Genomic DNA, 16,167 nt, shown 5'->3' on the forward strand with positions numbered 1-16,167 from the left:
ACAGTGTTATTTAAGTCCTTATTTTCTGTATCTATCCAATGGTGGAAGTAAGGCATTGAAGCCCCTTACTGTATTGTATCTCTATGTATTTCTCCCTATAAAATTTTTCTTCATATCTGCTTTAGTATAAAGGTATGTACATGTATTATTATTATATCTTCTTTCTAAAATTACCCCTTTCTCACTATTCACTGACCTTCTTTGTCTATTTGGACCAATTTCAACTGAAAGTCTATTTTATGTAATATAAATGTAGCCACTCCTGTTCTGATTTCTTCTGCTTGACATTTGTGTGGAGTTTTCCATCAATTTACTTTGGGCTGATGAGTATCCTTAAAGCTAAAGTGAGTCTCTTGTAGGCAGCATATTGATGGATTTTTAAAAATCCATTCATCCAGTCTCTGCTTTTTGACTGTATATTTTAGTCCATTTATGTTTAAAGCAGTTATTGAGAAGTAAGTTCTTGTTTCAGTTCTGTTATTTTCCTGCTGTCTCTCTTTTTAAAGTTTTATTTAAATTTCAGTTAGTTAACATACAGTGTAATATTAGTTTCAGGTTTACAATATAGTGATTGAACACTTCAATATAACACCAGGTGCTCACCACAACAAGTGAAAACAGTATAGAGGACAGCAGAGAAACTATTGCTACAGAGATCAAGGGACTAAGGAACAGCCAGGAGGAGCTAAAAAATGCTATCAATGAACTGCAAAATAAAATGGAGACAACCACAGCTCGGATTGAAGAGGCAGGGGAGAGAATAGGTGAACTAGAAGATAAAATTATGGAAAAAGAGGAAGCTGAGAAAAAGAGAGATAAAAAAAAATCCAGGAGTATGAGGGGAAAATTAGAGAACTAAGTGATGCACTAAAGAGAAATAATCTACGCATAATTGGTATTCCAGAGGAGGAAGAGAGAGAGGGAAAGTTGCTGAAGGCGTACTTGAAGAAATAATAGCTGAGAACTTCCCTGATCTGGGGAAGGAAAAAGACATTGAAATCCAAGAGGCACAGAGAACTCCCTTCAGATGTAACTTGAATTGATCTTCTGCATGACATATCATAGTGAAACTGGCAAAATACAAGGATAAAGAGAAAATTCTGAAAGCAGGTAGGGATAACGTGCTCTAAAATATAAAGGGAGACCAATAAGACTCGTGACCGATCTCTCTACTGAAACTTGGCAGCCTGAAAGGAATGGCGGGAAATCTTCAATGTGATGAACAGAAAAAATATGCAGCCGAGAATCCTTTATCCAGCAAATCTGTCATTTAGAATAGAAGGAGAGATAAAGGTCTTCCCAAACAAACAAAAACTGAAGGAATTTGTCACCACTAAACCAGCCCTACAAGAAATACTAAGGGGGATCCTGTGAGATAAAGTACCAGACATCGCTACAAGCATGAAACCTACAGACATCACAATGACTCTAAACTCATATCATTCTATAATAACATTGAATGTAAATGGACTAAATGCACCAACCAAAAGACATAGGGTATCAGAATGGATAAAAAAACAAGACCCATCTATTTGCTGTCTATAAGAGACTCATTTTAGACCTGAGGACACCTTCAGATTGAAAGTGAGGGGGTGGAGAACTATCTATCATGCTACTGGATGTCAAAAGAGAGCTGGAGTAGCCATACTTATATATACTTATATCAGACAAACTAGACTTTAAATTAAAGGCTGTAACAAGAGATGAAGAAGGGCATTATATAATAATTACAGGGTCTATCCATCAGGAAGAGCTAACAACTATAAATGTCTATGTGCCAAATATGGGAGCTCCCAAATATATAAAACAATTATTCACAAACATAAGCAACCTTACTGATAAGAATGTGGTAATTGCAAGGGTCTTTAACATCCCACTTACAACAATGGATAGATCATCTAGACACACAGTCAATAAAGAAACAGGGCCCTGAATGATACATTGGATCAGATGGACTTGACAGATATATTTAGAATTCCGCATCCCAAAGAAATAGAATATACTTTCTTCTCGAGTGCACATGGAACATTCTCTAAGATAGATAACATACTGGGTCACAAAACAGCCCTTCATAAGTGTACAAGAATTGAGATCATACCATGAATACTTTCAGACCACAATGCTATGAAGCTTGAACACAACCACAGGGAAAAGTCTGGAAAACCTCCAAAAGCAGGGAGGTTAAAGAACACCCTACTAAAGAATGAGTGGGTCAACCAGGCAATTAGAGAAGAAATTAAAAAATATATGGAAAAAGGGACGCCTAGGTGGCGCAGTCGGTTGGGCGTCCGACTTCAGCCAGGTCACGATCTCGCGGTCCGTGAGTTTGAGCCCCGCGTCGGGCTCTGGGCTGATGGCTCAGAGCCTGGAGCCTGTTTCTGATTCTGTGTCTCCCTCTCTCTCTGCCCCTCCCCCGTTCATGCTCTGTCTCTCTCTGTACCAAAAAAATAAATAAACGTTAAAAAAAAATTAAAAAAAAAATATATGGAAACAAACGAAAATGAAAATACAACAATCCAAATGCTTTGGGATGCAGTGAAGGCAGTCCTGAGAGGAAAATACATTGCAATCCAGGCCTATCTCAAGAAACAAGAAAAATCCCAAATACAAAATCTAACAGAACACCTAAAGGAAATAGAAGCAGAATAGCACTGACAACCTAAACCAAGCAGAAGAAGAGAAATAATAAATATCAGAGCAGAAATGAACAATATAGAATCTAAAAAAAAACTGTAGAGCAGATCAATGAAACCAAGAGTTGGTTTTTTGAAAAAATAAACAAAATTGACAAACCTAGCTAGGCTTCTCAAAAAGAAAAGGGAGATGACCCAAATAGATAAAATCACGAATGAAAATGGAATTATTACAACCAATCCCTCAGAGATACAAGCAATTATCAGGGAATACTATGAAAAACTATATGCCAACAAACTGGACAACCTAGAAGAAATGGACAAATTCCTAAACACCCACACACTTCCAAAACTCAATCAGGAGGAAATAGAAAGCTTGAACAGACCCATAATCAGTGAAGAAATTGAATCGGTTATCAAAAATCTCCCAACAAATAAGAGTCCAGGACCAGATGGCTTCCCTGGGGAATTCTACCAGACATTTAAAGCAGAGATAATACCTATCCTTCTCAAGCTATTCCAAAACATAGAAAGGGAAGGAAAACTTCTAGACTCATTCTATGAACCCAGTATTACTTTGATTCTTAAACCAGACAGAGACCCAGTAAAAAAAGAGAACTTCAGGCCAATATCCCTGATGAATATGGATGCAAAAATTCTCAATAAGATACTAGCAAATAGAATTCAACAGCATCTAAAAAGAATTATTCACCATGATCAAGTGGGATTCATTCCTGGGATGCAGGGCTGGTTCAACATTGGCAAATCAATCAATGTGATACATCACATTAATAAAAGAAAAGATAAGAACCATATGATCCTGTCAATCGATGCAGAGAAAGCATTTGACAAAATTCAGCATCCTTTCTTAACAAAAACCCCCGAGAATGTCGGGATAGAATAAACATACTTGAACATCATAAAAGCCATTTATGAAAAGCCCACAGCTAACATCATCCTCAATGGGGAAAAACTGAGAGCTTTTTCCCTGAGATCAGGAACACAACAGGGATGTCCACTGTCTCCGCTGTTGTTTAACATAGTGTTGGAAGTGCTAGCATCAGCAATCAGACAACAAAAGGAAATCAAAGACATCAAAATTGGCAAAGATGAAGTCAAGCTTTCACTTTTTGCAGATGACATGATATTATACATGGAAAATCCGATAGACTCCACCAAAAGTCTGCTAGAACTGATACATGAATTCAGCAAAGTCACAGGATACAAAATCAATGTACAGAAATCAGTTGCATTCTTATACACTAATAATGAAGCAACAGAAAGACAAATAAAGAAACTGATCCCATTCACAATTGCACCAAAAAGCATAAAATACCTAGGAATAAATCTAACCAAAGATGTAAAAGATCTGTATGCTGAAAACTATAGAAAGCTTATGAAGGAAACTGAAGAAGATATAAAGAAATGGGAAAACATTCCGTGCTCATGGGTTGGAAGAATAAATATTGTCAAAATGTCAATACTACCCAAAGCTATCTACACATTCAATGCATTCCCAATCAAAATTGCACCAGCATTCTTCTCGAATCTAGAACAAGCAATCCTAAAATTCATATGGAACCACAAAAGGCCCCAAATAGCCAAAGTAATTTTGAAGAAGAAGACCAAAGCAGGAGGCACCACAATCCCAGACTTTAGCCTCTACTACAAAGCTGTAATCATCAAGACAGCATGGTATTGGCACAAAAACAGACACATGGATCAATGGAATAGAATAGAAACCCCAGAACTAGACCCACAAACATATGGCCAACTCATCTTTGACAAAGCAGGAAAGAACATCCAATGGAAAAAAGACAGTCTCTTTAACAAACGGTGCTGGGAGAACTGGACAGCAACATGCAGAAGATTGAAACTAGACCACTTTCTCACACCATTCACAAAAATAAACTCAAAATGGATAAAGGACCTGAATGTGAGACAGGAAACCATCAAAACCCTAGAGGAGAAAGCAGGAAAAGACCTCTCTGACCTCAGCGGTAGCAATTTCTTACTCGACACATCCCCAAAGGCAAGGGAATTAAAAGCAAAAATGAACTACTGGGACCTTATGAAGATAAAAAGCTTCTGCACAGCAAAGGAAACAACCAACAAAACTAAAAGGCAACCAACGGAATGGGACAAGATATTTGCAAATGACATATCGGACAAAGGGCTAGTGTCCAAAATCTGTAAAGAGCTCACCAAACTCCACACCTGAAAAACAAATAACCCAGTGAAGAAATGGGCCGAAAACATGAATAGACACTTCTCTAAAGAAGACATCCGGGTGGCCAACAGGCACATGAAAAGATGCCCACGTCGCTCCTCATCAGGGAAATACAAATCAAAACCACACTCAGATATCACCTCACTCCAGTCAGAGTCGCCAAAATGAACAAATCAGGAGACTAGATGCTGGAGAGGATGTGGAGAAACAGGAACCCTCTCGCCCTGTTGGTGGAAATGCAAATTGGTGCAGCCACTCTGGAAAACAGTGTGGAGGTTTCTCAGAAAATTAAAAATAGACCTACCCTATGACCCAGCAATAGCACTGCTAGGAATGTACCCAAGGGATACAGGAGTACTGATGCATAGGGGCACTTGTACCCCAATGTTTAGAGCAGCACTCTCAACAATAGCCAAATTATGGAAAGAGCCTAAATGCCCATCAACTGATGAATGGATAAAGGAATTGTGGTTTATATACACAATGGAGTACTATGTGGCAATGAGAAACAATGAAATATGGCCCTTTGTAGCAACGTGGATGGAACTGGAGAGTGTGATGCTAAGCGAAATAAGCCATACAGAGAAAGACAGATACTATATGTTTTCACTCTTATGTGGATCCTGAGAAACTTACCAGAAACCCATGGGGGAGGGGAAGGAAAAAAAATAAAAAGAGAGAGGTTAGAGTGGGAGAGAGCCAAAGCATAAGAGACTCTTAAACTGAGAACAAACTGAGGGTTGATGGGGGGTGGGAGGGAGGGGAGAGTTGGTGATGGGTATTGAAGAGGGCATCTTTTGGGATGAGCACTGGGTGTTGTATGGAAACCAATTTGACAATAAATTTCATATATTTAAAAAAATGAAATGAGTGTATTTTAAAAGTACACTAGTATGAGATTAAAGTTCTGCTTTACTCTCAGTTAAAAAGACAAAGTTTTCTTGGATTGTTGGTCTGCTGTTGATAAGAAAATATAAACAAAAGGTTTTTTCTTTATCTGTCCAGAAAACCAAAGTTTTTATGTTTTGTCTTTATCAGGTCTTTGATTACTGAAGTTAAAATCTGTCAACATTAAAGGAATTAAGATTTGCTAACAAAAAATATTTTATGACTACTAGTTTTAAATATGTTTTTAAATATTATACCCACCTTTCAATCTTTGAGATTGGTAAACTCCACTTCTTTCTCTTTGATCCTTGTATCCTATAGTAAGTTCTAGATCTTCAAGGGTAAAATCTGAGGGTTCATACATATCCTGATCTACCAAGATAAAAAAAAAAAAGCCTTTTTAATAAATTAAATATAGAAAAACTATTGAAATCTACCTACTGTGTTCTAATTCCAGGAAGAGTATAATATTTGAAAGTTAGGAAAATAGTCTTTTATATTATGTCAAGTAAGAGGAGAAAAAAATAATTCATAAATACCAGAAGTTCATTTGACAAATTTCAACATATATTCCTTATAAAACTTTGAAAAATTAAAATTATAGATTTACTTCTAGTCATTTACTCTTTAATACAGAATATGTTTCTATCTCAATCCAACAGTTAACATTTTGATTTATAGTGAAGTGCCAATAGATAGTCCTACTAAAATTGTGAACAATATAAAAATGTGACTCATTACCATTTAATAATTACCTAGTTCTGGTAAAGTTAGTAATATATAAAACAGAAATTTGATGATTTTCAGCTAATATACAAATAGATTTGTCAGAATAGATTTGCCACATATATTTTTTATTATCGACATTAAATTTAAAAAATGAAATGGGTCAAAGGGACTATACATTTCCAATGTCACTGATATATATAGGTGTATTTTTATTATAATTGATACATATTTTCATACAGCTTTCCTGAAAATGTTTAATCACTATCCCTATTTACTTGTAATATTGAGAGCTGTTTCCTCACACTTTTCCCAACTGATATTATATACTTTAAGTATTTGGTATTTTATAAGTCATTTTAATGGAAATTATTTCATTATTAGTATAAACCTACTTGATTAACAAGTACAAAAATATTTGCCATCTATTTTTTCTGTTGGAGGAATTCATTTTTCTAACTTCTTTTACTATATTTTTGGTAAAGAAATAATCTAAAAATGGACATTAAATATTTTTATAGACAGAATTATATGTATTTTATATAAGGATACAACCTGTTCACTGTAACAAATAGTTTCTTAGATTATTGTTTGCCTTTTAATTTTGCTTTTGATATTTCTGTGTGCAGAAATTTTAAATTATTATTTAGTTAATTTGTAATGATCTTTCCCTTATGTTTCTGGGTATGAAGTCATGCCTAGGGTAGTTCTTTTCCAAACAAGATTAATTTGTGTTGGACCTCTGAGAAGATGGCAGAGTAGGAGGATCATGAATTCACTACATCCAGGGACATATCTAGATAACAGCCACATCAGTGCAATCAACACAAAAAAGTGACTTGAAACTGGCAGAAAAGGATTTCCACGTTAATCATGGAGAGAAGGCCACATCAAAAAGGGTAGAAGGGGTGGTGATACAGTTGGGAAACAAACTCCCAGTGATACCAACTACAAATGGGGGGAATACCACAAACATGGAGAATGGAGAGGAGCAGACCCCACACCAGGCACCACAGACAGAGGGGACCTACACTGGAAAGATGAGTCACCATAACATCTGGCTTTGAAAACAGGGGGTTTAACTCTGGTTACTTTATTTTTTTATTTTTAAATTTTTTTTAATTTTTAAATGTTTATTTAAACATAAGAGAGAGAGAGAGAGAGAGAGAGAATGAGTGGGGTAGAGGCAGAGAGAGAGGGAGACAGGATCTGAAGCAGACTCTGGGCTCTGAGCTGTCAGCACAGAGCCCAACTCAGGGCTCAATCCCACAGACTGTGAGATCATGACCTGAGCCAACTAAGCCACCCAGATGCCATTAAATCTGGTTACTTTCAAATTCAGAGACTCATCTCTGGGAGAGATAGAGGACAATAGGAAACTTAGTTCCCACCTTTAAAAAGACAGCATAATAACCTTACTGAGATAGAGCATAGAAGAAGCATTTTGAAATGCACCTAGGGGTATGAAGGAGATTTATTTACTAGTCTCAAAATGTGTGCTGAAGGGGCAGAGAGCTTTAGGAGACTTCTCCAAGAACAAAAGAACTGGCAAGTGCCATTTCTCTCCCCCAGCATTGATAGTCAGACACTTGTGGGAACCAATTTAAACCTTTCCACCTATCTTGCTGACATCCATGCCCCATGCCCACATTCTCCTGCAGCACCCTATCCAACCTGCCACCCTAGGCAGAAGCCCCACCGAAATGGCTCCTGCTGCATCACATCTGTAAGTATCCACAGCAGTGACTGGTACCACTCCAAAGTCACTCTTGTTCTGGAGGGAGTGGAACATGACCACACACATCAGTTCAACTCCAACCCCAGCAGTGAAACCTTATTACTGGCAGTACAGACAGAGTGCCTTGACAGTCAGTGCACCTGCAGCCCCAGCAGACAGAATGAAGGCTGGCATCTAATCTAACTGCTGGATGTTCCCAGGAACCAAATACCCTGAGGGCAGCACAAGGAGAGTGATTCACGGCAACTGCAGCCCCAGCAAACAGGCCAAAGCCTGGGATCAGGTCTGAAGGTTGACACCACAGATCTACAAGCTCATGGTGCCCCCAGACTGTTCTGTTAAAAACACAGGGATCAAACCATGCCCAATAGATGCAAAGGGTGCCATTGCAGCCATCTGAACTGAAGGCAAATGATGCTTAGCCAGAATAGTAGGGCAGAGACAACCCACATAGAAGACATTCATGGAGTGTCTGGTTCTGGAGAACAGGGTACATTGTGCTACATGGCAGCATAGGATCTGTTCTTTGTAAGGCTACTACTTTCATATCAGGAGAGAGAACTGAATTTCCTAATATATAGAAACAAACAGAGAATTAACAACATGGGAAGATAGCAGAATATGTCCCACATGAAAGAACGGGACAAATCACAGCAACAGAGCTAAATGAAACAGAGATAAACAAAATGCCTGATAAAGAATGCAAAGCAATGGCCACAAATATACTTACTGGACTTGAAAAAAGAGTGAAGGATCTCTGTGAGACCTTCAACAAAAAGATAGAAAACTTTAAAAAACACAATTAGATATAATTCAATAACTGTAATTAAAAATACACTACAAGGAATAAATAGTAGGCTAGTGTAAAAGAAGAACAGATCAATGAAGACAGAATAATGGAAAGCAACCAAGCTGAACAGCAAAAAGAAAAATAAAAATGAGAATAGGTTAAAGGAACTCAGCAACATAACCAAGTGTAATAAAATCTGGATTATATGGATCCCAGAAGAAGAGAGAATAAAGAGGGAAGAAAATTTAATTAAAGAAATAATGGCTGAAAACCTCTAAATCTGGGGAAGGAAACAGAAACCCAGATCCAGAAAGCACACCTGGATCACCCCAAAAAATCAACCCAAGGAGGTCCATAACAAGACACATACCAATTAAAATGACAAAATTAGTGATAGAGAATTTGAAAAGCAGCAGGAGAAAGCAGTTGCATACAAGGGAAACCCCATAAAGCTGTCAGCTGATTTTTCAGCAGAAACTTTCCAGGCTAGAAGGGTGTGGTGTGATACACTCAAAATGCTGAAAGGTAAACACCTGCCTTCAAAAATACTCTATCCATCAAGTCTATTATTCAGAATAAAAAGAGAGATAAAGAGTTTCTCAGAAAAGAAAAAAAAAAATGGTTAAAGGGATTCAACACCACTAAACCAGGTTTATAAGAAATGTTAAAAGGAATTCTTTGACTGGAAATGAAAAGCCATAATAGGAATAGGAAAATTAGGAAAGGAAAAAATTTCCCATGTAAACACAAACATAACACAGTAGACTACTTATAATACCAGTACAGAAATTAAAACATAAAAGCAGTAAAATAAATTATACCTATAAAAATCAAACAAGGGATTCCCATAATAAAAGGGAATATATAAAGTATGATGCCATATACAAAAAACATGGGGTCATGAGGAGTAAGAGTTTTTAGAGTGGATTCAAACTTAAAGGACAATCAACTTAATATAGATGCATAAGATGTTATATATGAACTTAAAGGTTACCACAAATCAAAAATGTGTAATAGATACAAAAAATAAAGAAAAAATGATTCCAAGAATATCACTAATAAAAATATATGTGCATATATATGTGTGTGTATATATAAATATATATACACACCTCTGTGTTTATTACAGCATTATTTACAATAACCATGATATGAAAGCAACCAAAAAGTCATATTTTCTTTTTTCCATTTGTCTTAATACCATTTGGTAGACAAGCGATGTTTTTTTTTTAAATATATATAATACAATATTACTTAGGCATGAAAAAGAATGCAGTCTTGCCATTTACAACAACATGGATGGATCTAGAGGGTACAATGCTAAGTAAAATAAGTCAGTCAGAGAAAGACAAATACCATATGATTTCACTAATATGTGGAATTTAAGAAACAAACAAAATAATAAAAATAGACAAACAAAAATTCAGACTCTTGGTGATTGCCAGAGGGGAGGTCAGTGGGTATATGGGTGAAATAGATGAAGGGGGTTAAGTGTACACTTATTGTGATGAGCAGTGAATAATGTATAGAATTGTTGAATCATTTTATTGTATATATAAAGCTAATATAACACTATATGTTAATTATATTTGAATAAAAAATATTTGTGTTTTGTTTGTTTTTTCATGGAAATAGTTTATAAAATCAGATTTTTAAGCAGGGTAAGATAAAAATCTCACATTTTATTTTTTCCATTTGTCTTAATACCATTTGGTAAACAATCAATGTTTTTTGTTGTTTTCTTTTTTACATGACCAGTTTTGTTTTTACACTATAATATGACATTCTTTGATTAATTTCTGGAATTTCTAATCTGCTCCATTGATCTGAAGTTTATTAGTTAGTATTGAAATTAAAAAAATTTTTTTAATTTTATTTTTTATTTTTTAAAATTTACATCTAGATTAGTTAGCATATAGTGAAACAATGATTTCAGGAGTAGATTCCTTAATGCCCCTTACCCATTTAGCCCATCCCCCCTCCCACAAGCCCTCCCGTAACCCTCAGTTTGTTCTCCATAATTATGAGTCTCTTCTGCTTTGTCCCCCTCTCTGTTTTTATATTATTTTTGTTTCCTTTCCCTTATGTTCATCTGTTTTGTCTCTTAAAGTCCTCATATGAGTGAAGTCATATGATTTTTGTCTTTCTCTGACTAATTTCACTTAGCATAATACCCTCCAGTTCCATCCCCATAGTTGCAAATGGCAAGATTTCATTCTTTTTGATTTCTGAATAATACTCCATTGTGTGTGTGTGTGTGTGTGTGTGTGTGTGTGTGTGTGTGTTTGTGTATCACATCTTCTGTATCCATTCATCCATTGATGGACATTTGGGCTCTTTCCATACTTTGTCTATTGTTGATAGTGCTGCTATAAACACGGGGGTGCATGTGTCCCTTCAAAACAGCACCTTAGATAAATGCCTCGTAGTGCAATTGCTGGGTCGTTGGGTAGTTTCATTTTTAGTTTTTTGAGGAACCTCCATACTGTTTTCCAGAGCAGCTGCACCAGGTTGCATTCCCACCCACAATTCAAAAGAGGTCCTCTTTCTCCGCATCCTTGCCAACATCTGTTGTTGCCTGAGTTGTTAGTGTTGGCCATTCTGACAGGTGTAAGGTGGTATCTCATTGTGGTTTTGATTTGTATTTCCCTGATGATGAATGATGTTGAGCATTTTTTCATGTGTCAGTTGGCCACCTGGATGTCTTCTTTGGACAAGTGTCTATTCATGTCTTTTGCCCATTTCTTCACTGGGTTATTTGTTTTTTGAGTATTCAGTTTGATAAGTTCTTTATAGATTTTGGATACTAACCCTTTGTCTGATATGTCATTTGCAAATATCTTCTCCCATTCTGTCAGTTGTCTTTTAGTTTTGCTGATTGTTTCCTTCTGCTGTACAGGAGCTTTTTATTTTGATTTTTGCTTTTGTTTCCCTTGCCTCCAGAGATGTGTTGAGTTAGAAGTTGCTGCAGCCAAGATCAAAGAGGTTTTTGCCTGCTTTCTCCTCAAGGATTTTGATGGCTTCCTGTCTTACACTGAGGTCTTTCATCCATTTTGAGTTTATTTTTGTGTATGGTGTAAGAAAGTGGTCCAGATTCATTCTTCTGCATGTCGCTGTCCAGTTTTCTCAGCACCACTTGCTGAAGAGGCTGTCTTTAATCCATTGGATATTCTTTCCTGCTTTGTCAAAGATTAGTTGGCCATACGTTTGTGGGTCCATTTCTGGGTTCTCTATTCTGTTCCATTGATCTGAGTGTCTGTTCTTGTGCCAGTACCATACTGTCTTGATGATTACAGGTTTGTAGTGTAGCTTGAAGTCTGGGATTGTGATGCCTCCTGCTTTGGTTTTCTTTTTCAAGATTGCTTTGGCTATTCGGGGTCTTTTCTGTTTCCATACAAATTTTAGGATTATTTGTTCTAGCTCTGTGAAGAATGCTGGTGTTACTTTGATAGGGATTGCATTGAATATGTAGATTGCTTTGGGTAGTATCGACAATTTTAACACTATTTGTTCTTCCTATGCAGGAGCATAGAATCTTTTTCCATGTTTTTGTGTCTTTTTCAGTTTTTTTCATAAGCTTTCTATAGTTTTCAGTGTATAGATTTTTCACCTCTTTGGTTAGATTTATTCCTAGGTATTTTATGGTTTTTAGTGCAATTGTATATGGGAACAACTTCTCGATTTCTCTTTCTGTTGCTTCATTGTTGGTGTATAGGAATGCAACCGATTTCTGTGCATTGATTTTATATCCTGTGACCTTGCTGAATTCATGAATCAGTTCTAGCAGTTTTTTGGTGGAATCTTTTGGGTTTCCCTATAGAGTATCATATCATCTGCAAAGAGTGAAAGTTTGACCTCCTCCTGGCCAATTTGGATGCCTTTTATTTCTTTGTGTTGTCTGATTGCAGAGGCTAAGACTTCCAATACAATGTTGAATAACAGTGGTGGGAATGGACATCCCTGTGTTGTTCCTGACCTTAGGGGGAAAGTGCTCAGGTTTTCCCCAATGAGGATGATATTAGCGTGGGGTCGTTCCTATATGGCTTTTATGATCTTGAGGTATGATCCTTCTCTCCCTACTTTTTTGAGGGTTTTTATCAAGAAAGGATGCTGTATTTTGTGAAATGCATTCTCTGTGTCTATCTAGAGGATCAGATGGTTCTTGTCCTTTCTTTTTTTGATGTGATGAATAACGTTAATTGTTTTGTGGATATTGAACCAGGCCTGCATCCCAGGTATAAATACCACTTGGTCGTGGTGAATAATTTTTTTAATGTATTGTTGGATCCAGTTGGCTAATATCTTGGTGAGGATTTTTACATCCATGTTCATGAGGGAAGTTGGCCTATAGTTCTCCTTTTTAGTGTGGTCTCTGTCTGGTTTTGGAATCAAGGTAATGCTGGCCTCATAAAAAGAGTTTGGAAGCTTTCCTTCCATTTCTATTTTTTGGAACACCTTCAAGAGAATAGGTGTTAACTCTTCCTTAAATGTTTGGTATAATTCCCCTGGAAAGCCATCTGGCCTTGGACTCTTGTTTTTTGGGAAATTTTGATTTCTAATTTGATTTCTTTACCGGTTATGGGTCCATTCAAATTTTCTATTTCTTCCTGTTTCAGTTTTGGTAGTGTGTATGTTTCTAGGAATTTGTCCATTTCTTCCAGATTACCCATTTTATTGGCATAAAATTGCTCATAATATTATTATTGTTTTTATTTCTGTTGTGTTGGTTGGGATCTCTCCTCTTTCATTCTTGATTTTATTTATTTGGGTCCTTTCCTTTTTCTTCTTGATCAAACTGGCTAGTGGTTTATCAATTTTGTTAATTCTTTCAAAGAACCAGCTTATGGTTTCATTGATCTGTTCTACTGTTTTTTTGGTTTTGACAGTATTAATTTCTGCTCTAATCTTTATTATTTCCTGTCTGCTTCTGGTTTTGGGTTTTATTTGCTGTTCTTTTTCCAGCTCCTTAAGGCATAAGGTTAGGTTGTGTATGTGAGATCTTTCTTCCTTCTTTAGGAAGGCCTGGATTTCTATATACTTTCCTCTTATGACCACCTTTGCTGCGTCCCAGAGGTTTTGGGTTGTGGTCTTATCATTTTCATTAACTTCCATATACTTTTTAATTTCCTCTTCAACTGTGTGGCTAGTCCATTCATTCTTTAGTAGAATGTTCTTCAGTCTCCAAGTATGTGTTACCTTTCCAAACTTTTTCTTGTGATTGATTTCAAGTTTAATAGCATTGTGGTCTGAAAATATGCACAGTATGATCTCGATCTTTTTGTACTTACTTAGGGCTGATTTGTGTCCCAGTATATGGTCTATTCTGGAGAACGTTCCATGTGCACTGGAGAAGAATGTTTATTTGCTGCTTTAGGATGAGATGTTCTGAATATATCTGTTATGTCCATCTGGTCCAGTGTGTCATTCAAAGCCATTGTTTCCTTGTTGAGTTTTTGACTAGATGATCTGTCCACTGCTGTGAGTGAGGTGTTGAAGTCTCCTACTATTATGGTATTACTATTGATGAGTTTCTTTATGTTTGTGATTAATGGATTTATATATTTGGATGCTATAACATTAGGCGCATAAATGTTTATAATTGTTAGGTCTTCTTGGAGGATACACCGCTTGATTATGATATAATGCCCTTCTGCATCCCTTGATACAGTCTTTATTTTAAAGTCTGGATTGTCTGATATAAGTATGGGTACTCTGGCTTTCTTTTGTTGACCATTAGCATGATAGATGGTTCTCCATCCCCTTATTTTCAATCTGAAGGTGTCTTTAGGTCTAAAGTGGGTCTCTTGTAAACAGCATATAGATGGATCTTGTTTTCTTATCCATTCTGTTACCCTATGTCTTTTGATTGGAACATTGAGTCCATTGATGTTTAGAGTGAGTACTGAAAGATATGAATTTATTGCCATCATGATGCTTGTAGACTTGGAGTTTCTGGTGGTGATCTCTGGTCCTTTCTAATCTTTGTTGCTTTTGGTATTTATATTTTTATATAAATTTTTTCATCTTTTCTCCCCTCAGAAAATCCCCCTTAAAATTTCTTGTAGGGTTTGTTTAGTGGTCACAAACTCCTTTAATTTTTGTTTGCCTGGGAAACTTTTATCTCTCCTTCTATTTTGAATGACAGCCTTGCTGGATAAAGAATTCTTGGCTGCATATTTTTCTGATTCAGCACACTGAATATATCCCACCAATCCTTTTGGCCTGTCAAGTTTCTATGGATAGGTCTGCTGCAAACCTGATCTGTCTTCCCTTGTATGTTAGGGACTTTTTTTCCCTTGCTGCTTTCATGATCTCTCCTTGCCTGAGTATTTTGTGAATTTGACTATGAGATGCCTTGTTGATGGTCATTTTTTGTTGAATCTAATGGGGGTCTTATGTGCTTCCTGGATTTTGATGTCTGTGTCTTTCCCCAGGTTAGGAAAGTTTTCTGCTATGATTTGCTCACATAACCCTTCTATCCCTATTTCTCTCTCTTCCTCTTCTTGGACCCCTATGATTCTGATGTTGTTCCTTTTTAATGAGTCACTGATTTCTCTAATTCTTAAATTGTTCTCTTTTGCCTTAATCTCCCTCTTTTTTTCTGCTTCATTATTCTCTGTAAGTTTTTCCTCTATATCAGTGATTCTCTGTTCTGCCTCAACCATCCTTGCTGCTGCTGCATCCATCTGTGATTGCAGCTCAGTTATAGCATTTTCAATTTCATTCTGGATATTTTTTACTTATTTTATCTCTGCAGGAAAGGATTCTAATCTATTTTCAACTCCAGCTAGTATTCTTATTATCATGATTCTAAATTCTGGTTCAGACATCTTTCTGCTTTCTGTGTTTGTTAAATCCCTGGGTGTTGTTTCTTCGTGCTCTTTCTTTTAGGATGAATTCCTTTGTTTTGTCATTTTGAAGGGAGAAAAGGAATTAATGAGGTAGAAAAACTGGAATTAAAAAAATTAAAATTAAAAAAATAAAATTAAAAATTAAAAACACACACACAAAAATCGAATAGATGATGCTAGATACTAGGTGTCTTTTGTTCTGGGTGTTGAAAGTGGTTTGACAGATTAGAGAAAAAAAAGAGGGGGGAGAAAAAAAGGAAATCATTTGAGAGTTTGAAAAAAATGAATACACTGAAGTAGACTAAAATGAG

The 16,167-nt window shown here is 36.3% G+C and overlaps 1 protein-coding gene across 1 annotated transcript in view; it reads right to left on the minus strand.

The window, feature by feature from the left end:
• The window catches only part of LOC147579426 (uncharacterized), a 67,613-nt gene extending 61,478 nt beyond the window's left edge, over nucleotides 1–6,135 (minus strand). The window contains exon 1 of the mRNA XM_086714618.1: nucleotides 6,013–6,135. Coding sequence (XP_086570744.1) covers nucleotides 6,013–6,115 — 103 coding nt within the window. The 5' untranslated portion in view covers nucleotides 6,116–6,135. The remainder of the gene's footprint in view (nucleotides 1–6,012) is intronic.
• Nucleotides 6,136–16,167: the final 10,032 nt, after the last annotated feature.

This window comes from Puma concolor, chromosome B4, assembly GCF_028749965.1.
Source record: "Puma concolor isolate L17-30 chromosome B4, mPumCon1.1.hap2, whole genome shotgun sequence".
Classification (NCBI taxonomy): Eukaryota; Metazoa; Chordata; class Mammalia; order Carnivora; family Felidae; genus Puma; species Puma concolor.